Here is a 26,838-nt window from a genome sequence, read left to right on the forward strand (position 1 = left end):
CCTCTGTGAGGAGCTCTACTAGGCTGATGATGAGATGTTTATTCTGGGCCATACACAGTTCATAGACATTCCTTTATACAGAGAATTTATATGAAATCCACTGATTTTGCTTTATAGTGGCCAAAGGACTGGAAGTTTGCCATAAAATAGACTTTACACACACACACACACACTCATCCTCCTTTCCTTTCTCTGTTTCATTTCTGCCTTTTATCTGCTCTTGGATTTATCACCTTCCCAGTGACCAGTTCTCAATATTCTGGGCTTTGGGGGCTCTTCAGGAGGGACAGGGGAACGAGGAAGGGCTTTTGTCCTTGGTGTGGGAGAGCAGCTGGAATTCTTGGGGATGGCTGAGGAGCCAGCTGAGAGCTCAGCAGTGAAGAGAGGACATGGAAAGGTGATGTTTTACTGGGAAAATTTAGAGGATTAAACCCTCCACAAACAGGAGCAGCCTCAGGTTGGAATTTGCAGATTTCAGGCCCTGCTCCTCCTGGGGGATTTGAATCACTCTGATCCCTGCTGAAGGGGTAACTCAGTAGGACAGGAGCAATCCAGGAGCTCCTGGGGTGGATTGGTGATAAATTCCTCCTCCAAGGGACACAGGAGCCAACAGAGGGGCTCTGCTGGCCCCAAAATGAAGATCCAAGGCAGGTCTGGCTGCAGTGGCCATGGATGGTGAGTTCAGGATCCTCAGAATTGTAACTAAACCAAAACTTGGCTGCAAAATCCTTGCTCCTGATGTATTTTTATATACTTTTTTTTTCTGTGCTCTTAAAACACATTTACCACCCATCACATCTCATTTAACTTTCCTTTATCCTTTTTTTTTCTCGTGTTTTTCTACTTTTATTTGGAACTAAATGTTACAAGTCACTTGTAATAATTTTACTGCTGTAATAGTCAGATCTGTGAAACAGAATAAAAGTCTTGTAAAATAAAAAGCCTGTTGGGGTTGATCCTGTAAAAGAACAGTTACTCCATGCTTGGAACGAGACAATACTGGTGGATTTAAAGAGTTTTGTGCAGTAGAAGTTGATTTCTAGGGGAATCTAGGCAGTGTTTGACAGCAAATCCCAGCTCTCTTAAACTGCTGGATCTGGGATCAGCATTCCCTCTGATCACTGCAAAGTTTTGTGGCCCTGGGGGATGGAACATTTTTGTTCATTCTTGTGACATCCTCGTGACAATTGGTTCATTCAGCAGCTTGGGGGAAAATAAAGTTGCTTTGAGCAAGTTGTGAAAACAGAAAATGTTGTTTCTAAATTCCTGCCTTTGTAATTCCCCGAGAGAAATAAGATTGTCAGATGGGGACTTAGCATTATCCCAGGGATAAAGCTGCTGCCTGGTAAGCCTGGCCTAGAGGAATGGTTATTGGTAAATAAACATCTCGGGAGTGAGCTGTGTTATCCGGGAGATTTGGGGATGGGGAAGCTCTTGTAGCTCAGAGGATTTTGATAATGGATTAAGGGAATTTCTTAAATAAGAACAGCCTGCTTTTGGAATAACGTGGAACGCCGCCTGGCAGAATTTAACCCCCCAAAACAAACAGTGTGGTTCTGCTTTCCTTTAGGAACAGATCCTGCTGTTACACGAGAGCTCCACGGTTGGTTTCCATTTCACACCAGTGAGTGGGAGCATCCCTCACCCTTCCAGAGGAAGTTTCCTGCAGCTCACTGACCACACCACAGACCAGGAGGTGTTGGAGCTGCCCTGCAGAGCCAAAGCTGATCCCTGACTGCTCCCAGGAGCTCCATGCCAGGCAGGGCAGAAGCTTTTGGCTGCAAGCAGCCGCGCTCGAACGTCTCTGATGGTGCCAAGGCAACTCTGCAAATTCCCCTGCCTGGGCTCCCAGATATCCCCTGGAATCCCCAGGGATTAACCACAGGCATCGAGCTCAGTGTGGCTGTGTTTAGCAGGAGTGAAGATTTACTCCCAGGATCAGCTTTGTTCCAAGGCCTGGCCTTGATCCACACCAGGGATCTTTCTGTCCCACAGCCCTGCAGGGATGTTTGTCCTGCTGGTGCCTTGAAATGCTTCTGCTCCTCCCTTCCCCGAGCCTTGGCTGGATGCTCCTGCCTGTGGGAGCAGGGGATGGATCCCACCCCAAATTCCTCCTGCCAGCTGGGATTTTCCTGCCCAGAGGGAACCCCTTGGTTCCCAGACCTGGAGCAGGTGAGTAAATGGATTTACACCGAAGCAGAGGTCTGGCTGTAAATGCCCCATGGAAGGGATGTGGGGAGATGTGTGTCCTTCAGCTGCTCTCCTGCCTTCCAGTCTCAGCTATGTGGGAATTCTATTATTTTTTGGTCTTTTTTTCCTGCTTGGAGTCACCAGGCAATGCCACCAGCCAGGGCTGTTGCCCATTTCCCCTGGAACATTCCACTTCTACTTCAGAAGCTGTGATTACCATCTTAATTTTCACCATCAGAGCTTGTGGCCCTCCTTTGTATCAGAAGGAATCTCCTGTAACTGAAGTTCTGATAACAGAAAGTTGCATCAGTGGTGGAGGTGAAAACTCTTCCCTATCACTTGTACAACCACGGGCTGCTGTTGCCTGGCCTGCACAGAGATAAGACAAAACCATCCAGAAAACAAATGCACCTTTTTCTAACCCACACTTCATTTTAACAGCATTATTAAATTCCCTGGGAAGGCTTTCAGCAGAATTGGTTATTGGATTCAAAAGCCTGGCAGCCAGAGTATTTTTCCACATAGGTTTTGATCTGATCCTTTCATCTGATTGTTTCAGTTGTGATGCACGAGCCCTGGCTCCAGCACCAGCAGAGTCCCAGCAGCTCCTCTGAGCACGTTTGGGGCTTCATTCCCTGAGGAGCCTCCAAAGGAATCATGCTGGAGTCAGGAACCCTCTCCACAAAACTCCTGCTTTGTAAAGGATTTTGTTTAGGGTTGGCCACGGAGGAGTTGGGAATGCAAGACACAGGAATTGGCTCCTGCTCTGCAGCTGAAGGGTTCGCTTTGAAATGTCTCAAACTTCCATTTCCTTTGCTGGCCATGCTTTTTCTGGGATGAATTCCCTGATTTCCATGCCTGTGAAGCTTTATCACCTCTGGTTTTCTTGTCCCCTTCCAACCAGGCCTGGATTCCTCTTGTTCCTCCAAGTTTTTTACCCCTGCTGCTACCAACCCCTCACCATTTCCTTATTTTCAGCCCAACTTTCTCCCTTCTCACCAAGGGGAAATCTGGGATAGTTTTTCCTGCCGGGTGGAAATCTTCCCTGTTATTATTTTTAGGATTCCCTTTGATCCAGGTGTGCCTGGGTGGGCCCCCCAGCAGATGTGTGGATATTTAACATTCTTCCCATGTGCTGTAATCCCAAGACCCAGCAGTGGAGAGCCAGGAGCTGTTGGGTTTGTTCTCTTTTGAGGAGCAACAGCCAACCTGAATTATTTCACCTTTTGTCTTTCATTCTCTTTCCCATCAAATAATTCCCCCGTTTCTCATCTTTATGTGGCAGCTGATGGCACTGGAAATGGTTCAGGTGTAAAATGAGCCCTTCCACCTCTCATCATCCAAACAGAATCACCTCAGCTCTGCCAGGTCCCCTCCACCAGCTCCTGCTCATTCCCCAGACAAACCAGGACATTTATCCTGTTCCAAACCCATCCCACCCTGCTCCATTCTGTGCTTGGAGCTGGGTTATTCCAGGCCAGCAGCTCTGCACCCCTCACTGCCCAGCCTAATGAGCCCGGCAGGTTTTAAAGCACATCTGCTCCCAGTGCTGAGCTCATCCCCACCTGTCCCTGCTCCCAGACATCATTTCCACGCTCTGCTAATCGTCTTCCTCCCCACAGCCCAGGCCACCATCGAGTTCTTTATGGAGCAGAGTTTCAGGGAAGTTTTCTGCTGTGGTGCAGCTGGCAGAAGGAATTTTCTCCTTCCTCCCTCAGTGCAACAACCCTGACGTAAATCACGAAAATCCCACTTGGTTCCACTGTTCCTCTGCTTGGTCCCATCCTCACCCTCCATCCTCCTCTCTTAATGGCTTGGTCATGCTCTGGCTCATCTCCATCTTGAGAGTTCTTTAAACCTAAAACAAAAACGATTAGGCAGGCTTAGGGTACAGCAGAGCTTCAAAGGATTAAACGCTGACGCTTTCTGCTACCCTCGGAGAGATCAAACACTCGGTGCTGCAGAAATCTCCCCCAGCGATCGGGGATTGCAGCGGGATTGGAAGCACGGAGGAGCAGAAGGACGAGGTATGGGGAGGGATTAAAATGAATAAATATGTGTGTCTTGTCCCAGCCACTGCTAAGGGACAATCTGGAGGGACCCAAAGGGCACCAAAAATATGGGGAGGTTGAGAAGTTTGGGGTGGAAATGACCTAAAAATGTGGCGTGGTGGTAAAAATGACCCAAAATGCGGGGATGATGCTGGAGACAGGAGGCTGAGCACCATCACCCCAAGGCTGCCAAGTCATTCCCATCCCCTAATTCCCATCCCTAGGGCTCCAACCTCAGTGGAATCACTGCAAGTGAAACCTGTTTTGTTAAAAAAATACCCATTTCAGTCAGCTCTAACCAAGCAGAAGTGCAGGATACGACTGGTTTTGGGAAGTGCAAGACAAGTTCAGGGTTTTGTTCTTTCTGGGAAAAGCTTAATTAAGGACGAAATGCCACAGTGGAAGTGTGGGGATGTACACGCACACCTCTCCCCCATCGACGATAAAGACAAAGTCCTTGGAGACCAGAGGAGAGGGTTCACCCCTCCAAGAGCCCTCAGCAGAGACATTTCAACCTAAAAAGTGCTTTTTCCTGAACGAATGTCCCTCATTTAACACTAAAAAAGAGACTTTCCCTAACCGTGCGACGGGGATTCAACACTAAAACATATTTTTCCCTTAGCGGGTGCCGGTCATTCATCGGGTGCCTCCTCAAAACGAGGTTTTCCCTGAGGGAGCGATGACCATTTAACACTAAAATACGTTTTTCCCACACCTCCTGCCGGTGACTTAACACTAAAAACAGCCTTCCCCTGCCGGAGCGCCGGTGATTTAACCCTGGAAAGGATTTTTTTTCGACGGCCGGGTCCCCCGGGGCGGCCGCGGCCCCTCCTCGCCCGCCTGACGCCTCCCCCGGCCGGGCGGCCATGGCGGCTCCGCGGCGCGGGCCCGGCGCGATGGCGGGGCCGGGCCCTGGGGCGGCCCCTCCGCGCCTGGCGCTGGCCCTGGCCCTGCTCGCCGCGCTGCTGGCCGTCAAGTACTACCGGGACACGGAGGCGGCGCGGCGGCAGGTACCGGGCACGGGCAGCGGGCAGGGGCGGGGACGGGCGGAGGGAGGGGGAATGGCGGCCTGGGCAGCGGGGGGGGAGGCGGCGGCCGCCGCGCTGAGGGAGCGGCAGCGGGCGGGCAGCGGGGCTGAGGGAGCCGCGGCCGGGCTGAGGGAGCCGCGGCCGGGCTGAGGGAGCCGGGGCCGGGCGGAGGGAGCCGCGGCCGGGCTGAGGGAGCCGCAGCGGGGCGGAGGGAGCCGCGGCCGGGCGGAGGGAGCCGCGGCCGGGCTGAGGGAGCCGCAGCGGGGCTGAGGGAGCCGCAGCGGGGCTGAGGGAGCCGCAGCGGGGCTGAGGGAACTGCGGCCGGGCTGAAGGAGCGGCAGCCGGGCTGAGGGAGCCACCAGGAACCGGTGGGCACCGGGGCTGAGGGGGCTGTAGCCGGGCTGAAGTGACTGGCAAGCACTGATGGGTGTGAGGTGGCCACAGCCAGGCTGAGGTGGCCACCAGGCATCGATGGGTCCGAGGTGACCACCAGGCATTGATGGGTCTGAGGTGACCACCAGGCATTGATGGGTCTGAGGTGACCACCAGGCATTGATGGGTCTGAGGTGACCACCAGGCATTGATGGGTCCGAGGTGACCACCAGGCATTGATGGGTCTGAGGTGACCACCAGGCATTGATGGGTGTGAGGTAGCCACAGCCAGGCTGAGGTGGCCACCAGGCACCCACTGCCAGGACAATTGGGGTGGCCACCACTGGCTAAGAGGAGTACAGGCATTGCGGTTGCTGGAGTTGAGGTGGCCATAGCCAGGCTGAAGTGACCACCAGGCTTGAGGTGGTCACTGGGTGGAGGTGGCTACTGAGCTGTGGTAGGTGGCCACTGCCGGGCTAAGGCTCTGCAGGGCTGTGGTGGCCACTGGGCTTGAGGCAGCCACAGGGAGAGGGGTGGCCACCACCAGGCTGGAACCACCACAGGGCCACAGAGCTGTGGTGACCACCAGAGACCTCCTGAGACCAGCTGCCCCTGGCCCTGCTCTTAGCTCTCAATCTCACATCTCTGCCACAGCCTCCAAAGGTCACTGAGAAGCAGCAGAAGAAAGGAGGGTGTGAGCTGGAGAACAGGAGCTGTTTTTTCTCGGGTTTGTGTTTGGGGTTTTTGTTTTAAATGAGGCTGATTGACAGATTTTGATTGCAATCCGTGTAATTCCAGTGGCTGCGGGAGCTTTGGAGATCTCCTTTGTGGGAGATCACACCCCTGGCTCTGCGCTTCAGCCCCGAACATCTGAGGAGGTTCTGGGAAAAGAGCAGATTTCTTCTTCTTGATACCCCTCTAGTACAGAGAGAAGTGTTTTTTTAAAGGACACCTCTTCTCTTTGTCTCTTCTTGCCTTGCAAAAAGGGACAAATGGTTTAAACAAGTCAATTAGAAGAATTTTTCCAACAAGGACAGGAAGCTGAGGACAAGCTCCCAGCCTGACAGGTCTGATGAGGGTTTGTTTTTTCTGGAGGACAAGCAAACAGTTGTCACTGGGTGCTGCTGGAGAGGAGAACAAAATGTGAACAGCCCAGGGTTTTTATTTTTTTCTTCCTCTTGCTTCAAACATATGTCTTGTCTCTTTCTATGGAAATGTTTATTTAGCTGAACAACCCACAAGCAGGTGGGAGAGGAGAGCTCTTTGTGGAAACCACAGCTCTGTTCCTCTACAAAAACATCGGAACAGCTCGGTCCTACCCCTCTGGCACAAACAAGTTGTCTTCTTTCTAATTCCTGATTAAAATGAGAAAGGAAAAAAACAAGTTCTGGGAGCTTTCTTTAGTGTGAATATTACCAGAAAGCAAAAGGCCAAGCTCTGACATCTCTCTCTGCTTTTAAACATCGTTTTTGTCATCCCTGGTGTCCAAATGCAGCAGGACTGGAGTGTTCTCCGTGGGATCTTTCGTTCCTCTGTGGCTGGGGTTTTATCTCCAGCAGGGTGGGTTTTCCTGGGTCCCCTGCTGGGTGGTCATTGCTCAGCCCGTGGGTCAGTGCAGGTCAGGCTGTGGCTGTGTCTGGACACTGCCTTTGTCCAGCCCCTGTGATCCCACCTCGTGTCCTGCTGTGTCAGCCAGAGGTGTTCCCATGTCCCTGTGGGGCACAGCTGGCTCTCCTCCTGCCTCCAGCCCCACTCAGTGAGGGAAAAAAATAACTGTTCCACACATTCCAGCAATGCAAATTCCATCCCTCGGGGAGGGGAGCTGTGCCTGTGAAGTGCAAAATTAAGAGAGGCTCTAAAAGATCCATCAGCAGAGGAGTTGTGCTGTGGTGAGGAGAGCAGAGGCACTGGAGCATCCCTTCAGAGCTGGGCACACATCCAGAGCCTCCTGCTCCCTGCCAGAGCCCTGAGCTGGCTCCCAGACCAGCAGTGATGGCAGTTCACAGCCCCTGTGCCCAGCACAGGTGAGCTCTGGAGCTGGGAGAGGTCCTGAGCCTGGCACGAGGCCTGTGTGACCCTGGCAGATGTGGCAGCACCTGCAGGCAGTGCTCAGCAGAGCTGTTACCTGTTTGCAGAGCCAGGGATGCTCATCCCCATTCATTCAGGGAATAACAGCAGGTTAACTGGGGACAGTGGATTGTCCCTCTGCACAAATAACCATCTCCCTTCATTTTTTTCATGTCCTTAGCCATGTCCTCATCCAGATCTCCATTCTCAGTTCCAGGGTCTCTGTTTCATTCTGTCTCAGCCCTGGAACTGCCCTGGAAGGCTCTTAAGTGCTTTTGTAGCTGCAATTGATGGGAGCAAAGCCTTCCAGGCTGCATTAGTGCTGCTTCAGGCTGGCAGGCAGCAGATGGAAAATAAACTGGTTCAGGAGCTCTGGGGATGGTGCTGGTGGTGCTGCAGGCAGTGGAGAGCAGCAGAATGCAGAGTGTTTGTGCTCCCAGCTCCGGGGGTGGCAGGGCAAGCTGGTGGATCCTGGGGGACGTGCCAAGGGCTGGCTGGCACTGAGGGCTTTGTCTCGCCTCCTCTCACTCCACCCTGGAGCTCTTGCTCTGCCTCCAAGCTGTCCCTTTCCCTTCAGGCTGCGGAGTGGAAATGTGGAAGCATCCAGAGCCCTTCTGGGGCTGCTCCAGGGGAGACATCCCCTTGGTGAGCCCTGTGGGGGCTTTGCAGAGGGAGGAACTGAGGCACAGAGAAGCTGGGATCCTGTGGAAATTTCGGGAGAGGACCATGGGTTCTGTGACTCCCTGATGGATGGCTGAGGGAGCAGGGAGCCAAAATATTCCATGCAGTTTTGAGGCTGGAGATTTGGAGGGGCATTGACCAGAGCAGGGCAGTTATGCCAGTGTGGATCCCACCACGAATGGAAGTTTCTAATTCCAAGGGCTCAGCTCCCTCTCTTTGTGCTCTTGGAATGTGGTCCTCACATATTTGACTGCCTTTGTTTCACTGCACATCAGTTTATCCCAGCAATCACCACCTCCAGGTGCTCCCAATATCTGCAGGTTTAGGACTAACAAGCTGGAAAAAGTGGGGAATTTCTCTGTCAAAAGACACTGAATGTGAGCAGATGGTTCAGTTGGAATTATTCAGGCAGATGTAGGTTCAATAGCCTCGTGCCAGCAGTTCCTGGACAGGGATCCCTATTGCAGATAGCACCAAATCCTGCCAAGGGGCGTAAATCTTTCCCCTGGATATGCTGGGAAGAATGGGAATTAACTCCAGAGCAGCCAGACTTCTGCAGGAGGTTCCAATGAAATCTCACTTGCCTCTTCTTTCCAAACCAGGAGCTGGCTCTGAAGTCCTTGGGCAATGAGGGGCTGTTCCTCTTCTCCTCCCTGGACACAAACAAGGACCTGTACCTGAGCCCAGAGGAGTTCAAACCCATCGCTGAGAAGCTCACAGGTAGGTTCCTGTCTGCCTTCCAGAACCCTCCCTGCACACAGCCAAACATCACAAACTCCACAGCTTGAATTCACTGAATATTTCATTCACTTTATTGTTTTCTGCTGCTGCTTTGGGTCTTATTTACATGAAGAGAGGCTGTGAAGCTTTCCATGTTGTTGAAAAGGCTTAAGCACCAGACACCACTTTGACAAAGTGGAGTTTTTACAAGGTGGAGGATCCCATTGAGGGACTAGCAAAGTACATAAGTTACTTTGTCTGGAGCTTAAAGGGGATTTGGGATGGGTGAATGCAACAAATCCAGCTCAGGCCAGGCCAGGCCAAAAGCATCAGTGAGTCACAGTGTTCCATTCAGCTGGGGCAGCTCTCCTGGATGGCAGCTGTGGGAGATCATCTCTGGAGACTGTATCAGCACAGAGCAAGTGGCTCTGCTGGTGCCAGGCAGGGAGAAGTGTGGGGATGACAATGGACAGTGGGGACACACACAGGGTTTGCTTGTGCTCTCCTGGGCTGGCTCCAGCACGTGCTGGGATTGCTCTGAGGGGCTGGGAGTCTGCCTGGGCTTTGCAGGGAAGCAGGGAATCATGGAGTGGTTTGGGTTGGGAGGGACCTTAAAGCCCATCCAGTGCCATGGGCAGGGACACCTCCCACTGTCCCAGGCTGCTCCAAGGCCCATCCAACCTGGCCTGGGACACTGCCAGGGATCCAGGGGGAGCCACAGCTGCTCTGGGCACCTGTGCCAGGGCCTGCCCACCTTCACAGCCAACAATTCCTTCCCAATATCCAACCTAAACCCACCCTCTCCCACTTTAAAGACGTTCATTCCTCTTTAGTTCATGCAGCCAGAGCTGGTCTGGGGGTGGGTCTGAGTTCTGCTGTGTGGGGACAGCTGGGAAACTCCCAGTGCTCCTGGATTTGCCAGGATAAATGTGTAATTGCAATTGCTTGAAAGGGGAGGGAGGGGAAGCAGCTGCTTGAATTCCTTTTGTCCTTTTGTCTAGGGGTTGCTCCAGTCTCAGAATCCGAAGAGGAGGAGACGCCAGATCCAGATGGGGAGACTTTGTCCATCGTGGCCAAATTCCAGCCCTTGGTCATGGAAACAATGACGAAGAGCAAGGACGGTTTCTTGGGAGTAGGTGTCCTGCAGGCCACGAATTCTGGGATAAACACGTCTGGTGGGCTGGGAACAGCACCAGGAATACATTGGGAGGGGACATGGTCCTGCTGAATCCCATGGGATTTGCTGTGACAGGGACCTCGCTGCCTCCCTCAGCATTTCAGGGTTTCTGCGCACTCAGCAGCACTTGCCCCGCTCAGAACTCCCTTCCTGGGAAGCTGGGAGCAGGAATTAGAGCTGGCTCTGCCTCAGCTGAGTGCAGAAGCAGTGGTGTTACGTGCCATGTTCCCCTCTCCTCTGTTTCTCACATTCTTGAAGGCTGACAGAACTGTTTGGCGGGCTAAGAAGAATTTGGGATGTGATATGTATTTTTTTCCCCCCTTTTCCAAAGGCTCCCTGCATCCATGACATCACTGCACATTGGGAGACTCCGCTCTGGGCTCTGACAGCATCTTCTGTTCACAGATTTCCCACGTGGCTCTGTCTGGGCTGAGGAACTGGACAGCCCCAGCAGTCCCTATGAGTGTCCTGCTTGCCAGGCAGTTTAAAGCCTTTCTCCCTCCAAAGAACAATCTGGATCTTGGGGATCCGTGGTGGATAATTCCCAGTGAACTGAACATCTTCACTGGGTACCTCTCCAACAACAGGTTTTACCCTCCACCTCCCAAGGGCAAAGAGGTGAGATATGAAGCTCAGATTTTATGTGAAAATCCTGGATTTTCTAAGGAAGCAGGAATTCTGTAGTGTGTAGCCAGGAGCACCTAAAGTGGAGGTAAAGCTGAGAGCAGGCCAAAGCTCTGGGTGTCTGTCACAGCCAGATGAGGCTGACTGGAGCAACTTCATCTTGTTTGTTAGTCGTGTGGGGTTTGAGGATAGCTTTTTCCCAGAGAGGGCTATTCAGAAAACACCTGTGTGGTCATTCCTGGTGGAGCAGTGGCCACCTGAGCCTTCAGGTGACGAGTGGGACTCTGTGTGTGCTCAGCAGGTGAAGCCTGGCTGTGCATCCCCTCCCCTGGGGCTGGTGTAACTGAGCCTGGTGGGATCCGTGATTGCACTCCCACCCCTTCCAAGGCTGAAGCACTGGTGGAGGCAGCCTTGCACATCAGTTTGCTGTTCTGCCTGGGCTGGTGGAGAGCTGCAGAGCACGGGTGTAGCACAGGAAGCGTGGAAGATGGATTTATTTGTGACAGCAGTGCCTTGCTTTGTCTCCTCGGCGTGTGATTAGGTCGGTCTCTGAGCTGGGTGATAAATCACAGCCATTCTCTCACCCTCCTGCTCAGGTTGGGGGGTTTACTTTGGAGCTGTGTGGAGGAGCAGTTCTCATTCTTGCTCCTCCAATTCCTTCTCCAGGTGCTAATCCACAGGCTGCTGAGCATGTTCCACCCACGGCCCTTCGTGAAGACGCGCTTTGCCCCGCAGGGAGCCGTGGCCTGCATCCAGGCCAGCAGCAGCTTCTACTACACCATAGCATTCCGGTGAGCCCCAGGGGCTGGGGACACCCCTGGGGGACACCCTGAGCCTGTCCCCCGTGCCAGGGGAGGGCAGGAGGCTGCTGGGAGCCCCTGGCAGAGGGCACAGGAGTGGTGGCACCGTGCAGGGTGTTCCCAAGGGACACCAGGACTGGTGTGGCTGGCACAGAGGGGAGGGTGCTTCAAGCCAAAAGTCACCTGTGCTGCCAGTGGCACTCTGTCCTCATGCAGGACATCACCTTTCCACTACCCCTGCTTCACAGGGGAGAATCTGGCTAGCAAGAATTTTGTTAGATTTAGGTTATTCAGGGGGTGGAGTGTGTTTTACTGGGAGTGTTACACGCAGCTTTTATGTGTCAGGTCAGGCTGGATTGGGGGCTAAAGGGGTTTTGTTCTGTCCCTGTGTTTCAAGGAATGATAAAGTATTTCATCGTTCTTGGATGCCCAATTCCAGAAGGTGTGGATACTGGAGATGCTCCTGACCCAGGGCATCTGTTCCCAGTCTTTCACCCTCTTCATTGTGTGACATGAAAAGATTTCTAAGCTCCACCTCACTTGCCCAGTTTAGATTCAGAATTTCGGGTGCCTGGAGACAGCTTTTCCCTGCAGTGCAGGATCCCAGCTGATGGCTCCTCTCTCCTTTCAGGATCCACGCTGAATTCCAGCTGAATGAGCCACCAAACTTCCCCTTCTGGTTTTCCCCAGGACAGTTCACAGGTTACATTGTCCTGTCCAAGGACTCTTCCCACGTCAGGGACTTCAGGCTCTTTGTTCCTAACAACAGGTACAGCTGCTTCCCTCTCATTTCTTGGAAAATCTGAGTGATTTGAGCTCTGCAGCTGCTTGTAAATGCATTTCTGCATCACAGAGCATCCCTGACCTATCCAGGGCCTGATTCCCTCCCCAGTGACTGTCCCCTGGAACTGGGAGGATGGGGAGGGACGGGCAGGGTGTGGCAGGACTGGCAGTCCCTGTTCCTGCAAGCACCGAAGTTCAGCAAGGCCTGATGCTCCTCCTCCAGGAGATTTTTTGCTCGGAGTCTCACAGGTTAAGGTTTTGTGTGCAGAGCTTTGCAGCAGCTCGTTCCTGCTCTCTGGCAAGGAGCTGGGAGTGTTTCAGGGGGAAGAAGCTTCAAATCTCTTTGCCCATGACAGGAGTGGAAATTTATTACAATGTTACCCTGGCAACTCAACCCCAGTGGCTCTGTCAGCACTTTTCTTAACAGCCAGCAGACACTTTGGGCACTGCCAGCAGCCTTTTACATCCAAAAAAACACTTCTTAAAAGTTCAGCAGGATCAGAATTTGCGAGTGAAGTGCTGGGAAGGAAGAGGGAGCAAAGACATCTCTGTCATTTGACAGAGCTCAGAGGTGTTGAGTGCGCTTTCCCAGAGTGCTGGGTGGGTGCCTGGGCCCTGCTGCTCCTGGGCTGGTGCAGGGAGCACAGAGCTCTCCAGAGGCTCTGGGTTCAGTGCTGACCCTGCAGAGGATGTTCCCGTTTGTTTGGGGTTCCCCAGCTTTAGCCCTGGGTGACTCTTGGGTTCCCCGTGCAGGTCCCTGAACGTGGACATGGAGTGGCTGTACGGGGCGAGCGAGAGCAGCAACATGGAAGTGGACATTGGATACCTGCCCCAGGTCTGTGCCCTCTCCTGGTGCTCCACACGAGCCCAGCTTCTCCTCAGGGCTTTGTGCTGCCACAGCCCTGAGCTGTGGAGCCTCTGTGACTCCATTCCTTAGAGCCTCTCTCAGTCATTTCAGTACAACAGTACAGTTTAGCTGTGTGTGCCCTCTGCAGCTGTGTGGCTGTTCCCAGTTCTTGTGATATTTCCCTTTTTCCCCTCAGTGTGGGTTGAATCCTTTTTCCTCTTTCCTTTTTTAAAACATTCCCTGACAGGCAGGAGGGAAGATGAGGAGCTGAACCCAGGCCCTGAGCCCAGAGCAGGGTATGAACAGCAGTGGGTCTGGATTTAGAGACTGCACGAGGTTATTCCCCTGTTTTGTGGTAATCCCAACTCTTGGGACAGGAAACACAAGTCAGAATTCTGAATGCCTGAATTCAACAGGCCTGTTTTCTCCTGAACTGGAGTCATGTTTATTTTTAATTGGCAAAAGTCAGGAAAGCAGATTTAGCAGAATCATTTCAGCTGTACCAGAACACGAACCACAGGGAAGCTCCTGGGCAGCTTTTCCTGCTGCTCCCTCTTGTGGCTTCCCAGAGGCAAGAGCTTCCAGTTAGCCCAGCAGATCCTAATGACTGAGAAGATCTGGTGTCCCACAGTCAGCAACCTCCACGGGGAAGGTGGGAGAATGGAGTCTCTGCATTTCCAATCTAGTGAGCACAGCCACACCGAGGGAAATGAAGTTCATTTCCTGGTAAAATGCAGCTCCAGGAGATGGGAGATCAAGCTGTACCTTCATTAGGAGATTTGGGATCTGTGTCCTGTCCTGGAGCCCAGGAGAGGGCTGTGTGCAGGGTCCAACCCAGCCTGTTCCCTGCAGATGGAGCTGGAATCCACAGGGCCTTCGATCCCCACCGTGATCCACGACGAGAACGGGAACGTCCTGGACAGCAGGGACCCCTCAGGGGAGCCCATCCAGTTTGTGTTCGAGGAGATCACCTGGCAGCAGGAGATCTCCTGGCAGGAGGCAGCCCACAGGCTGGAAGTGGCCATGTATCCATTTAAGAAGGTGAGGAAGGGGCTGGGCTCTCCTTGGCACATTGATTTGGGGCAGATTGTGCCATCCAGTGACCTGGAGGGCCTTCATAGTCCCGAGGCCACAGCCTGAGCAGCATCCAGGGCGCTGGGAGGCTGTCCCAAGGTGTTTGGGGTCACACAGCAGCACAGGCAGCAGCAAAGCTCCATGTCAGGTGTCCCCAGGATTGCACTGTGAGTGTAGGCTCATCCTTCCTGCCTCTTACCAGTGGCTGCTGCTGATTTTGGAGCAGGCAGGTAATTGTGCTGCTAACAGACAGTTTTTTCCTCTGGCATCACTTCTATAGCACCCAGGTGCCTCTGGACCAAGCTTTCCTTATCAGCAGAGAACACAAGGTCTGCCTGAGCCTCTGCAGCCTTCAGCCAGACACAGATTTATAGCTCTGGGTGACCCAAACTATTTAACATGCCAGCAGCCTGTGGAGCAGATGGGTACTGCCTGTCACTGCTTCCTTGGCTGAAGGGACACGTTTTGGTGGCTGCCTCCTTGTGCCTGAGCTTACAAACGTCCCTTCAGGCTGCCAAGATGTTAATACCAGTTCCTTTCATTGGAGTGATTGGAGCAGGCTATGTGCAGGCTCCCTCACAGCCAGTTCTCAGGCTGTTTCAGGAGATTTGGTAATAAATAGCTCAAGGCCAGATTTCCCAGCAGCTGAGGTGGGCTTGCAGACAGCCTGGCCACCCTGGTGCAGATGTTCACTGCAGTGTGTAACATCAGGGCTCTGCAGGTGCCAGAGACAGAGGGACCACAGCACAGCTGTCACTTGTTTAAATCTGCAGGTCCTGCTGCAGATGGAGCTCTGTGTGTGTCACCCCTGGGTCTGGTTCCTTCAGAGCCGCTCCTGTTGGAGCTGGGCTGTTCTGTGCCTGTTCCTCACGCTGTCCCTCTGCCCCCAGATCTCCTACCTGCCCTTCACAGAAGCCTTTGAGAGAGCACAAGCAGAGAAGAAGCTGGTGCACTCCATCCTGCTCTGGGGTGCCCTGGACGACCAGTCCTGCTGAGGTGAGGACATCCCCAGTGTGGCTGGAGGGATGGTGTGAGGAGAGCTGGGGCTCAGGAGGCAGCAGTAAATGTTGTGTCACTTGTTTTGGCTCTGGAGGTGCTGAACAGGCACAGGCTGGGAGTGGGGAATTAATTACTGGTGTCAGCTCAGCTGCCCAGTGGCAGCACCAGCTCTGAGACAAGTTGTGAGTCAGGTGCCTTTGTCGAGGTCAGGTCTTTCCCCTTTTTCCTGCTGGGGGAGAGGCAGCACTGGCAGGGAAAAGGGGCACTGCTGTCTCTGCCTTGTCCCTGGCACCTGCACAGGAGAGGCCAGAGCCTGGCCTTGGGGCTGTCCCAATGTGCAGCTTTTCCCCCTCAATGGCTGAGAACTTCTGTGCCACATTGGGCAGGAGGGGAAGGGTCTCTTCAGTCCTGTCTGCCCTGAAAACCCCTCAGCACTGGGCTGTGCTCAGCATGAACAGCAAGGGGCACTCGGGGTGGCTTCCATGGCTGACTTCTCCTGTGCCTGGCTTGGGCTCTGCTCTGCCGAGCCCTCCCTGCCAGCAGCACCTGTAGGGAACAAAAGCCATGGAAAAACTGCCAACAACGGAGCAAAAAGACAGTGGGGAGGGCTGGGGGCTCAGCAGGTGGCATCGAGTGTGGTGACAGTGACCTCAGCAAAATCTCCTGTGCCTCTTCCTGTGCCAGGTTCGGGGCGAACTCTCCGGGAGACCGTCCTGGAAAGTTCGCCCATCCTCGCCCTGCTGAACGAGAGCTTCATCAGCAGCTGGTCCCTGGTGAAGGAGCTGGAGGAGCTGCAGGTGAGGCTCACACTCTGCTGGGGGTGCCAGGAGAGCTCCCACCTGTTCCAGGGGGGATTTTTGTTTCAAGCCCTCCCTGTCCTTGGCCACCACAGGGGCCAGGCAGACAGCAGATGGAGGCAGGCTGAGGAGTGGCACAGTGACCCCCTTGGCTCCGTCCTGCTGCCAGGTTTAAAGCTAAACCAGATGCTTCTCTGTGAGACAGCCCTGCCCAAGGCCTCTGGTGCCATCAACCAACTGACTCCCCTGCAGCCCAGGGGACAAACAAATAACCAAATAACTGTCTGAACCCTAAGGCTCCTGATGGAGCCTTTCCCCACTTCTGAGGCTGTGCTGTCAGCGGGGATCAGTCACAGAGCTGGAGACTCTGGGAAAGGCTGGGATCAGACTGTTGATGTGTCTGTGATGGGGTGATTTTATTGTCTGGGGAGAAAATCTGCAGCTGAAATGAGAGAGGGAGCCTGAAAGGGAACGGGAAAGCAGCCCGTGAGAATGGTACCAGTTACCACTACACTGCAAAGCAGCTCTCTGGTCCCTCCCTCCCTCTCTCCTGTGCTCTGTGTGTTCCCCCTGTGCCATTCTGCCACTTCTGGGCTGTGCAAACGTGTGGTTTTGGTATCTCCCTGCAGAGCAACAAAGAGAACGAGTTCTACAGCAAACTGGCCGAGCTGCACCTGGAGAAATACAACTTCCCTGTGGAGATGATCATCTGCCTCCCCAACGGCACGGTGGTAGGGCTGGGCTCTTCCCCAGGGAATGTGTTCTCTGCACGGCCTCCCAGACCTGGGGCTGCCCCTTGAGCCTTTGTCCCTTTACCCAGAAATCTGAAACAAATGTATTTGTATTCAGAGACAGACCAGCAGCAGCTCTGGGCAGGGGCAGAACAGACTTGAACCAAGTGTGATTCCTGACCTTTGGAAAGCCACTGTAGCTTTGTTTCCTGCACCCATGGCCCTTTGTGCTCATCCTCTGAAGAAAATCTCCTGATCAGGACCTTCCAGCACATTTATCTCTCTTGACTCCCCAGAGTGCTGCCAGCAGCTCAGCCATTAGTGATCCCACACACTCCCCAGCAGCCCCCACTGCCCTTCCCCCCTGCATTTGGGGAACAGCTCCTGACTCTTGGCAGCCTGGTGCTGTCTGTGTCAGCTGCTGGGCTAATCCTGCCCAGACACCAGCTGGTCACACCTGCAGGGTCCCCTCGCTGTCCCCACGAGGCTGTGGGCTGTGACAGACCTCAGCAGCCACAATGGGTCAGTGTCCCCCTTTTCCCAGCTCCGTGGGGCAGCAGGAAGTGTTGGAAGCTCGAGTGCTGGTTTTGCAGCTCCATCTCCCCAACTCTTGCTCACAGACACGATCTGAGCCTCCCAAAATCACCTTCATCATCTTCTTAACCTAAGCAAAGGGTCAGCACCCCTGGGGGGAAGATCACACATTTTTCTCTGACTGGGAAATTCAGACCTGAATTCTGGTTCCTGAATTAGCATTTGCAAAGAATTAGATATTCTGTAAGAGCCTTGTTACCTCTGTCCTGGCTGCAGGCCATGGCAGAGGATGGGGAATTGTTCTGGCCCTTAAAAGTCTCCTCTCATCTGTTTTCTTTGCCAGATTCACCATATAAATGCCAACTATTTCCTGGACATTACTTCTATGAAGCCTGAAGATGTTGAAAGCAGCATCTTCAGTTTCTCAAGCAATTTTGAAGACCCTTCAACTGCAACTTACCTCCAGTTCCTGAAGGAAGGGCTGCAGAGAGCAAAACCATACCTGCAGCCCTAAAAGCAGGCACCTGAATGCCCCACTGAGATGGCCAAAGACTTCAGAGATCTATTTTGATTACAGCAAATCCTCCTCATCTCCATGCCAGACGTTGGTGTTGAACTGCAGGCAGTCCCGGGCCGGGGCTGTGCTGTGGATCTTGGTTTGAGGCTGAGTTCCAGGTGGTACCAATTTACACAACCTGCCCTTTTCAGTTCAGGCACATTTTTACAGGAGTGAAAAATACTTGAATCCATTCCCAGTGCACTTGCCTGGGCGTGCCACCCACCCTCATTTGCTGGCAGCTCCCATTCAGACTGGTGAAACTGGTGTGACCCCAGAAGTGCTGATGGCCGGGACTTGCCGAGCGCGGGGAGCAGCACTGCCATTCCGACCGAACACTCGTGGTGAGGACACAGCCAGCACCCTGCTCCCACCCTGGGGCCAGCCTGGTGTCCTGTGGCAGCTCTGGCTGGCAGTGACAATCTGTGTGACAGGGCTGGGAGCCAAGGATGAGCTCTGGGCAGCCCTGTGTGCCCTGCTGGCCGCTCTCAAACAGGGTCTATGCCCCTGAGGGAGGTGCTGAGGGTGGCACCGGGGTGTTCAGGTTTGGTGCAGCTCAGAGGGCTCAGGTGAGGATCAGTTTGAGCCCCCAGGAGCTCCCCCAGTGTCCCACCCATCCATCCCTCCCAGGGCTCCCTCCCCAGCAGCTCTGGGAGCTTCTCCCGGTGTCCCCTTGGAGCTGGAGCCCTGTCCCAGTTTGCTTTGAGCTTCCAGGTCGTGCTGGGTGAGGAACCACAAGGTTCCCTGTGGGAGCTGCCCTGAGAGCATCACCTGGGTGAGAACCAGGCAGTTCTAAAAGCCAGAAGTACAAAGAGATATTTTCAGGAATTTTTTCCCAAAGAGATTGTTCAGACATGAAGCCATTATCCCTTACCTGAAGTCACCCTGAGCAGTTGCTCCTGCTCTGTGCCAATGCCTGGATACAGAGTGAGCCTTGTTTTGTAATTTGGGGAAGGAAAGGTTAAGTGAAAGGGGTTTTAGGACATATTCCTACAGGCACGTTGAGGAGACAAAGCATCTTCAGTAGCTGCCTGCAGCCAGCCCTGGCTGGTGATGCTTTTTCTGCTCTCTGAAGCACAATTTTGTTGGACCAAATCAAATTAAGGGAAAAGCCTTTTTTTTTTTTTTTCTAATAAGGAATTTTTCTTTCCTGGGCTCCAGGTCCTGGGAGGAGCCTGGGGGTGGCAATTACCCTGTCCCCACCCTGCCCCAGCCTTCCTGTCCATACCTGAGCCTGGAGACTGAGCTTAGCTGCACCTCTGGGCTGAACCAGTGCCACTTCACTAATTGCTCTAGTGAGATTAATTAATGGCCCCGGGATGTTTCTCAGTGTTGGCTTTGTAACTATGCATTAGCAGTGCACTTTCTCACACTCCAGCGTGCCAGGCTGTGCTCTGGCCGTGCCAGAACCTCCAGGGAGCATCGGAGACAGGTCCTGTGCTCGCTTCGGGGCCTCGGATCCCTGCAGGGCTCCAGCTCGGAGGAATCCTGTGGGATCCTCCCGTGAGCTCCTTGCAGCCAGCTCCGAGCGCTCCCGGGGGAAGGGGATGAGTCTGGACAGTGGCAGAGGGAGCCCCAAAGCCACCCCCGAGCTGGAGCAGCCTGGGGTATCCCGAGGGCTCCCGGGGGACCCGCCCGTGTCCCTTTGTCACCGGCCCTTCGCTGCCGTGGGCTCTGCGGGCTGACACTCCACCGCTCCCCCGGTGCCAAGCGTTCGGTTCTCTCTGTACATCGGCTGCTGCCGCCTCCCCTCCGCGCCTTGTGACGCCCTGGCCCGAAACCGGCGGCGGGCCCGGGCCGATGTCGGCCGGGAGGGGCGGCGGAGCGGCCCCGGTAAAACCATCCGTGCATCCTCCAGCTCGGCCTCCGCTCTCCTTCCTCCGCCGGGGGCTGCGGGAGGGCGGGGGGCGAGCGGGTGTCCCCAGTGTCCCCTTACACCGGGGTGTCCCCAGTGTCCCCCCTGTACCGGGGTGTCCCCAGTGTCCCCCCTGTACCGGGGTGTCCCCAGTGTCCCCCCTGCACCGCGGTGTCTCCTCGCTGTGCCCCTTCACGGAGATGACCCTCACGAAACCCCCTGCACTTGGGGCGTCCCCAGCAGTCTTCTCGCTGTCCCCGGAATGTCCCCTGTCTCCTCTGTCCCCTGGGCAGTCTCCTGTCCCGTCCCCTGTCCCCCGTGTCCCTGTCCTGTCCCCGGTGTCCCTGTCCTGTCCCCGGTGTCCCGGTCCCGGTCCCGGCGCATGCGCGCTGCTGCGGAAGGCGCGGGGCGGGCCGGGTTTGTGGTTCCGGGCGATGGCGGCTGAGGGGCCGCTCCCGGCGCTGGCAGCGGGGCCGAGCTGCGCCGCCGCCCCGCAGGTACCGGGGGGCTCGGGGGGCTCCGGGGCGGCCGGGCCGGGCCCGGGGCGCTGCCGCAGCCGCTCCTTGTGTGTTGCAGTGAGCAGACGCGGCGGGGTGCGATGAGCGGCCGGCGCTGAGCCCAGCGGAGATGGACGCGGAGGCCGTGAGTGACACGGGGCCGGGACACCGGGGCGCTGCCGCTGTCCCCTGCCCCTTCCCCGGGCACCTCCCAGCGCCAGCCCCGGGCTCCTGTCCCGGGAACCGCCCCAGAGCGCTGTCCCCAGCTCAGAGCCCGGGGTGAAATGTTCCTCGGGAGCCGCGGGTGTGTCAGCGCTAAATCCGCTCCCGGCCGCGTTCTGGGCTCAGCCATTGTGCCCTGCTCTGCTCCTGTGCTGCCTCCTGCCACGGCAGCCTGGCACTGGCACAGCTCTGGGCCTTTTGGATCCACTTCACGAGTGTCCAGAGAGCTCTGGAACAGCTGATCTTTCTGAGAACGCTCTCCAAGGCTGCTCCCCGTGGCCCTGGGCCACAGACTTGTCACCCAAGGAATGTTCAGCCTGATTCCAGAACGGGTCAGGTGGGAAGGGAGCGCTGGAGGTGCAGGCCCTGCTCAGGCAGAGCCTCCTAGAGCAGGTTCCCCAGCATGGTGTGCAGTATCTCCAGGGAAGGAGACACATCTGCCCTGGGATATTTAACAGTGCTGTGAAAGCAGGAGTGTCCCTTGAATGGCACTTCATTTTGATGTCATTTGCCCCCTGGGCCCTTGATGTGTTGTTGTTTTCCTCCTTTTGCCAAGTCTTCCTTTGTGAAAATGCCTGTTGACAGTGCCTGTTACTGGGTGCTTTTAGTTTTCAGTCCTGAGAACACTACACCCATGTTCTAAATGCCCCTGCAGCTGCCTGGCTGTCACCTGTGCTCAGCTGAACACACATTTGTGAAATGGGGACCTCAGTTATCAGCAGATTCTCAATTAAAAGTGGAGATAAAAAATCAGAGATCAGACCTTGACAGCTTAGGAGGATTTCCAATTTAATGAATTTCAAGAAGGGCACTGACTGGAGATATTAACTGTGTGCTGTGGGTTCTTGTAGACCATCCCCATCTGGCAGAACAAGCCCCATGGCTCAGCTCGCAGTGTGGTCAGGATGATCGGCTCCAACCTGCCCCTGAAGCCCTGTCCCAGGGCCACCTTCGAGGTGAGTGACCCCTGGGCCTGGGGGTGGCAGGAGGAGCTGGGGCACGACAGGGCACTGCCATCAGATGCTGTTTTGCCCCCACACATCCACAGAGTTGTAGCCACAAAACCTGCACCAGTACACTTAAGTTAAAGAATTTAATTTTTTTTTATTCTTTTTTTCTTGCATTCTGTTCTTGTAAAGTGATCACTGGCAACCTGAGGAAATCCCTGCTCAGGCAGTGTCTGAGCTGGAGGAGATGGAAGGGTGGAGCTGCTGCCCCAGGGCTTTGTTGTGTGACCTCCAAGGAGCCTGGTGTCCTCTGGGCCTGTTCCCAGGGATTGTCCCTGACGTCACCCCTGGAGCTCAGGGCTGGCACTCAGTGCCAGAGTGTTGCACGTGGCCTGGATCAGGTGTCCCCTCCTGCCTCAGACACACAGCAGGAAGGAGCAGGAGCTGACCCAGGGAAGCACAGCAGTTCTCAAACCCAAAGGATTTACCTGCCAGCTCAAAAAACATGAACAACTGTGCAAACTAAAGGAAACCTGCTGGAATTGCCGCTGTGCATGTGCCAGACAGTTGCTGAGGACAGGGGCTCTGACAGCCCACCTGGGGCAGCTCCAGGAGAGCAAACAGCATCTCCTTAGCAGTGTTTCCTTCTTGCCAGGTTCTGCCAAGTGTCTCAGATCTGTATTTGGGTGATGTGCCCCCCGTGCCCACCTTGGCCGACATCGTGTGGATCGCTGCGGACGATGAGGAGACCTACGCCAGGGTCAGGTGGGTTTCCACCCCCTGGTTTCTGGCCCAGAGCTCAGGCCAGACACTGTTCAGACAACCACAGCCTCCAGTCCCCTCAGGGTCTGAGGGGTGCCTCTTGAAAGATGTTTTTCCTAAAAGGAGGGGGAAAAAAATGACAAAGTTCCTGGAGAGGAATTCCTGTAGGAAGTGCCAGGAGCCTGTGCCAGCCCTGTTTCACTCACTGGTTGGTGCAGAGAAACCCCTGCTCCAGAGCATTTTCTGGGCAGTAAATGGAAGGGTTGAGTTCTCCCAGGACTGAAATGCCTTCTCCAGCCTGGCCTTGGACACTTCCAGGGATCCAGGAGCAGCTGCAGTTTCCTGTGTTCCTTGTGCTGCAGAGAGCACATCTGCCCCTCTGGTGGGACACAGAGGCTTCATTTGTTCTGTTGGAGGCTCTGGTGCCCTCAGGGGAGGCCAGGCTTTGTCATGGAGAGGTTTGGACTTGGTGACCGAAGGGTTTTTGTCCCCAGAAGTGACACTCGCCCGCTGAAGCACAAGTGGAAACCCAGTCCCTTCACAGTGATCCAGAGAAATGCCTCAGTGCCCAACCTGAGGAAGCAGGAGGAGAAGCTGCTGGCCCTGAAAAAGCCTGGTTTGCCAGCCCTGAGCAGGACCACAGAGCTCCAGGATGAGCTGAGTCACCTCCGGAGCCAGATCGCAAAGATCGTGGCTGCAGAGTCAGGTAGGATGGTGATTTCTGCTGGGGGCTGAGCTCTGCTGTTCCCTCCAGGCTCACTCAGGGCTGTTTCCCAGCAGCTCCCTTGGTGGGATGTTGGCTCTGGGGGAAGCTCAGGGGCCGTGTTCAGGTTTATATTCCGTTGTGTTGGGGAAAAGCCGCCCCACGAGGTTTGCTGTGAGTTCACCCATCCACCTCTTGTTTCCTCTCCCAGCCTCTGCCCAGCTGACACCAGACCTGTTATCTCCAGGGAGCTCAAATGCCTCTTCTCCTGTACATTGTTTTGGACCCTCTTTCCAGTCCACCACGTCCTTTGTGATCAGCGACATCACGGAGGAGGAGGCAGAGCTGGAGAGCCCCGAGCTGCCCTCGGTGGCCGAGCTGCCCTCGGTGGCCGAGCTCTGCTCCGCCTCCGAGAGCTGCAGGCCAGAGCCCAAGGACCCCGATGAGGAGGACTCCGTGTCCCTCTCCAAGGCCAGCAGCTTTGCTGACATGATGGGAATTCTCAAAGACATTCATAGGATGAAGCAGAGCAAAGATTTGTAAGTGCTTCCTGAACTTCTCCTTTTGCTTTGTGTCAAATCCTGGACACGGTGCTGGCTGCTGCTTTGTGGCCTTCGTTCCTGGGGGAAATGCCTGCTCAGAGCAGAACTTGGTAACCCATTCCTGGGCTTTTTGCCTTTCTGGGATAGGAAATAATGGAGAATTTTCATGGGGGAAATATCTCTTTGGAGTAGAACTTGGTCACACATTCCTGGTTTCTTTTGGTTTTGTTTTTTCCTGGGTAGGAAATAGCGGAGGGGAATTTAAACTGCTTATCCCGAGGTTTGACTGTTCCAGCTTGTTCACCTGACAAAAAGCTGTGTTTGGCCAGATGCACAGCAGCCCTGTGTGTGTTGGCAGCTTTCAGAGAGAGGAAAGTGCTGTTCTTAGCCCACCTCACATTCCCAGGCAGTTGGGAAGCTCAGCAGCTTTTCCAACGTGGAGCGTACAGGGATTGAACACGTGGATCTTCTCAGCTTCTGTGCTTCTTCATCTGGCCCAGCTCTGGGCGTGGGCAGGGTGAGTTTGCACTTGTCTCATGAGGAATTGACAAGTTCTGATCATGAGAACTCCTGAAACTGCTCCATGGACAAGATCCTGCCCAGCTGAGAAAGTCCCTTCTCTGGTTCTGGCTGTGCCACCTGCCTTCCACACGCTCAGATCTCAGTGCTGGAGCTCAGTCTCCACGTTTTTCGTTCTGTTGTGTGAGATTCCTGGCCAAAAATACCACACTGGGTGGTGGCTGTGCACAATTGCTGCTTCCTAATTTGGTTTGAAAGGAATCAGATTGTCAGCACTGAAAAAATTAAAGTCAGATGAGAGGAGCACGCTCAGCTTCCACACCCAGAGCATCAGGGGGTGGCACACCTCCACCCCTCACAAAATTCACCCCTTTGCTGTGGTTTTTCAGAGGGGAGCTGCCAGATCCTTCTTCCTGGGGTCCAGGGTGTGCAGAGGGAGCCCAGGACCCATCCTTGGCTGATTATCCAGAGCTGGGCCCTGCTCCTGCAGGGAATGCTGCCACACCAAGGCTGCAGCTGAACCATTTTCTCCCTCATCAGCTTCTCTGCCTCAGCCTCTCCTGCACTCAGCAATGATGGCTTGAGGTTATTGCAGCTCAATTAAAGCTATCTGAAGAGTTGCAGGTAGCTGAAAAATTAAGTTAATTACAGATGTTCATTATTTGATGAGCTTTAATTCCTAATTCTGAGCAGCCCCTGTGCTCCCCCAGCTGTACTGGGCAGCACTGGGAAGCCTGAAGAGGGTCAGGTGCTCTTCAAGTGGAGGAAAAAAGGTGCTTCAAGATGCAAAAGATGCTTGAAAAGATAATTACATAGACATTTCTCTGCTGCTGCTGTGTGGGACTCAGTGTTTAAACTCAGCCTTGGTGTTTAAACTCAGCCTTGGTATTTAAACTCAGCTTTAGAAGCTTCAGGAACGAGTGAGGAACTTGCAGAAATGTCTCTGTTTCAGCAAATGTGAACTAAAGCCTGTTCCAGTGTCTGGTGGAAATATTCCAGGGATTTTTGGTGGTCTTTTATCTTTTAGGAATGTTTAAAGCTCCCATAATGTTTTCTGAGTGGGGGGGGGCTTCAGCTATGAAAGAAATAAAGTTCTGAGGTTATTATTACAGGTTATAAACAAAACCATGGTACCTGAGGGAAAAGAACTGCGGTTTGGCCTCCTGTAAAAATAATCTTCTAAAAGGAGCTGCTTGTGTGAACTTGTTGAGGGAGGCAGATTGCCCTGAGAACAGGAGAACTCGTGTAGTGCAAGGAAATCTGCACTTTAAAATGCCTGGAATGTCCCAGATTGGAATAAGGAAGCAGAAATCTATAGTGTAACAAAATTAATGAAAAAAAAACCCAGACACTTCCAGGACTTTCCCCCAGACACCTCACTGAGGGTTGATTTATATGGAGGAGATGTAGGCTGTAAGTAATTAATGAAGTTTTGGGTTGATTGCTTGGTATCAGCACAGTGGAATAAGAATTACCCAGAGCTTTGAGGATGAGATTTCCAGGATCCCCCTGGAGCCACAAAACGAGCTCCAGGTGAGTTCCTGCTTTTCCAGCCCGACACCAAAGGGCTGAATTTTCCCTGTTTTTGTTGTTTTGTGGTGTTTTTCTTGCACCTCCTACACTTGTAACAGCATCTCAAGATAAAAGCTGCAGGAGAGCACTGGAGAGACTCTGTTAATCAGGAATTCTGGCTCCTGTCTGGGCTGATTCCCAGTGCTTTTATCCCCCTGCAGGAACCGCCCTTCCATGAAGGAGGAGGACCCGGCCGTGCTCATCGCCGAGGTCCTGAGGAGGAAATTTGCCCTGAAGGATGAAGACCTGGCCCTGAAGGAGAAGTGATGCTGCTGTCACTCAGCTCTGTAAGCAAAAGCATTTATGCTCCCAAAATCTCCTCCACAGTAGCTGCCTTCTCCTAAGGATCGAGCCTTTTGCCTCTTTTATTCATCAGACGTGGTTTGTGCACCGGACACTTGGCTGGGAGAGACCCTTTGGATTTGATGTGTTTTTCCACGTGTTGTTCTATTCAAGAAAAACCTTTTTAAGAAGATGGAAGCTTTTATTTTTTTCCTTTTTCCCCAGCTGTGTTTTGCTGTTGGTGACTGGTGAGGATCTCCTGGAGATGAAGCTCTTTCTACCTTGCACTTTTCCTTAGGTTCCAGTTAAGCATTAAGCTGTGAGGATAGAAGCAGTTCCCATGTCCAGTGTGAGCAGGACAAACCCTCCAGTCCTTCACCCTGAGTGTGGCACAGAGCTGCTGAGAACGAGTTCATGAGTGTTTCCAGCTCTCCAGGGGGCTTTTGGGGGCTGTTGGATCATGATGGGAAAAGGTGTTTCTTTCCCCAAAACCCCCCTGGCTCGTGTCTGAGGGATTTTGTGTGCCCTGGGTGTTTCTTCTCTCACAGATCAGCCCACAGTTGCATGACAGAACGGCCTTAATTTCTTGCCAGTAATTCAATGTTCCATTACCAGTCCCTGTATCCCCAGTTTGTGTTTCATTTCGCCTTCCAAAGGTCTTATTTATTGACCTTGCACCAATGCAAAGGGCCCAGCACCCCAAGCAGAGCAGGGAAGGAGGAGTTTGGCCTTGGCTGTGGCTGCAGTTCCCCCTCACTCAGAGTTCTCCCCCAGCTCCACGTTCCCTCATGGCTGTATTTAAAGTATGTTTTTTTTCCCCTTTCTATAAAATGGAGCCTTAATAAGACACCGATGGTCTGTGGGGTTATTGCTGCGCCCAGGGTGGGGTGGGGCAGGATGGGAGGG

At 53.9% G+C, this 26,838-nt stretch overlaps 2 protein-coding genes across 4 annotated transcripts; both read left to right on the forward strand.

The window, feature by feature from the left end:
• The first annotated feature begins 5,137 nt into the window (after positions 1-5,137).
• On the forward strand, positions 5,138-19,888 carry SELENON (selenoprotein N). The gene is made up of 12 exons (XM_005529701.3): positions 5,138-5,251; positions 8,992-9,109; positions 10,111-10,241; positions 10,692-10,904; positions 11,577-11,701; positions 12,342-12,479; positions 13,247-13,328; positions 14,193-14,381; positions 15,305-15,410; positions 16,098-16,210; positions 16,840-16,941; positions 17,819-19,888. Exons 1-12 carry the CDS (start codon positions 5,138-5,140, stop codon positions 17,987-17,989), a joined length of 1,602 nt encoding a protein of 533 aa, XP_005529758.2. The 3' UTR covers positions 17,990-19,888.
• A 395-nt stretch (positions 19,889-20,283) lies between these two features.
• On the forward strand, positions 20,284-26,781 carry MTFR1L (mitochondrial fission regulator 1 like). 3 transcript variants are annotated; one of them, XM_014258448.2, is made up of 8 exons: positions 20,284-20,383; positions 20,463-20,528; positions 21,457-21,561; positions 22,208-22,317; positions 22,809-23,020; positions 23,229-23,556; positions 25,812-25,937; positions 26,027-26,781. In XM_014258448.2, exons 2-7 carry the CDS (start codon positions 20,514-20,516, stop codon positions 25,915-25,917), a joined length of 876 nt encoding a protein of 291 aa, XP_014113923.1. In that variant the 5' UTR covers positions 20,284-20,383; positions 20,463-20,513; the 3' UTR covers positions 25,918-25,937; positions 26,027-26,781. The 3 variants fall into 3 exon arrangements, with proteins under 3 accessions (XP_014113923.1, XP_014113924.1, XP_005529757.1); XM_014258449.2 differs by having other exon boundaries at positions 26,158-26,781; XM_005529700.3 differs by having other exon boundaries at positions 25,812-26,781.
• Positions 26,782-26,838: the final 57 nt, after the last annotated feature.

The sequence above is a fragment of the Pseudopodoces humilis genome, chromosome 27 (assembly GCF_049639895.1).
Source record: "Pseudopodoces humilis isolate 2021_Gansu_Grassland_sample_001 chromosome 27, ASM4963989v1, whole genome shotgun sequence".
Lineage (NCBI taxonomy): Eukaryota > Metazoa > Chordata > Aves > Passeriformes > Paridae > Pseudopodoces > Pseudopodoces humilis.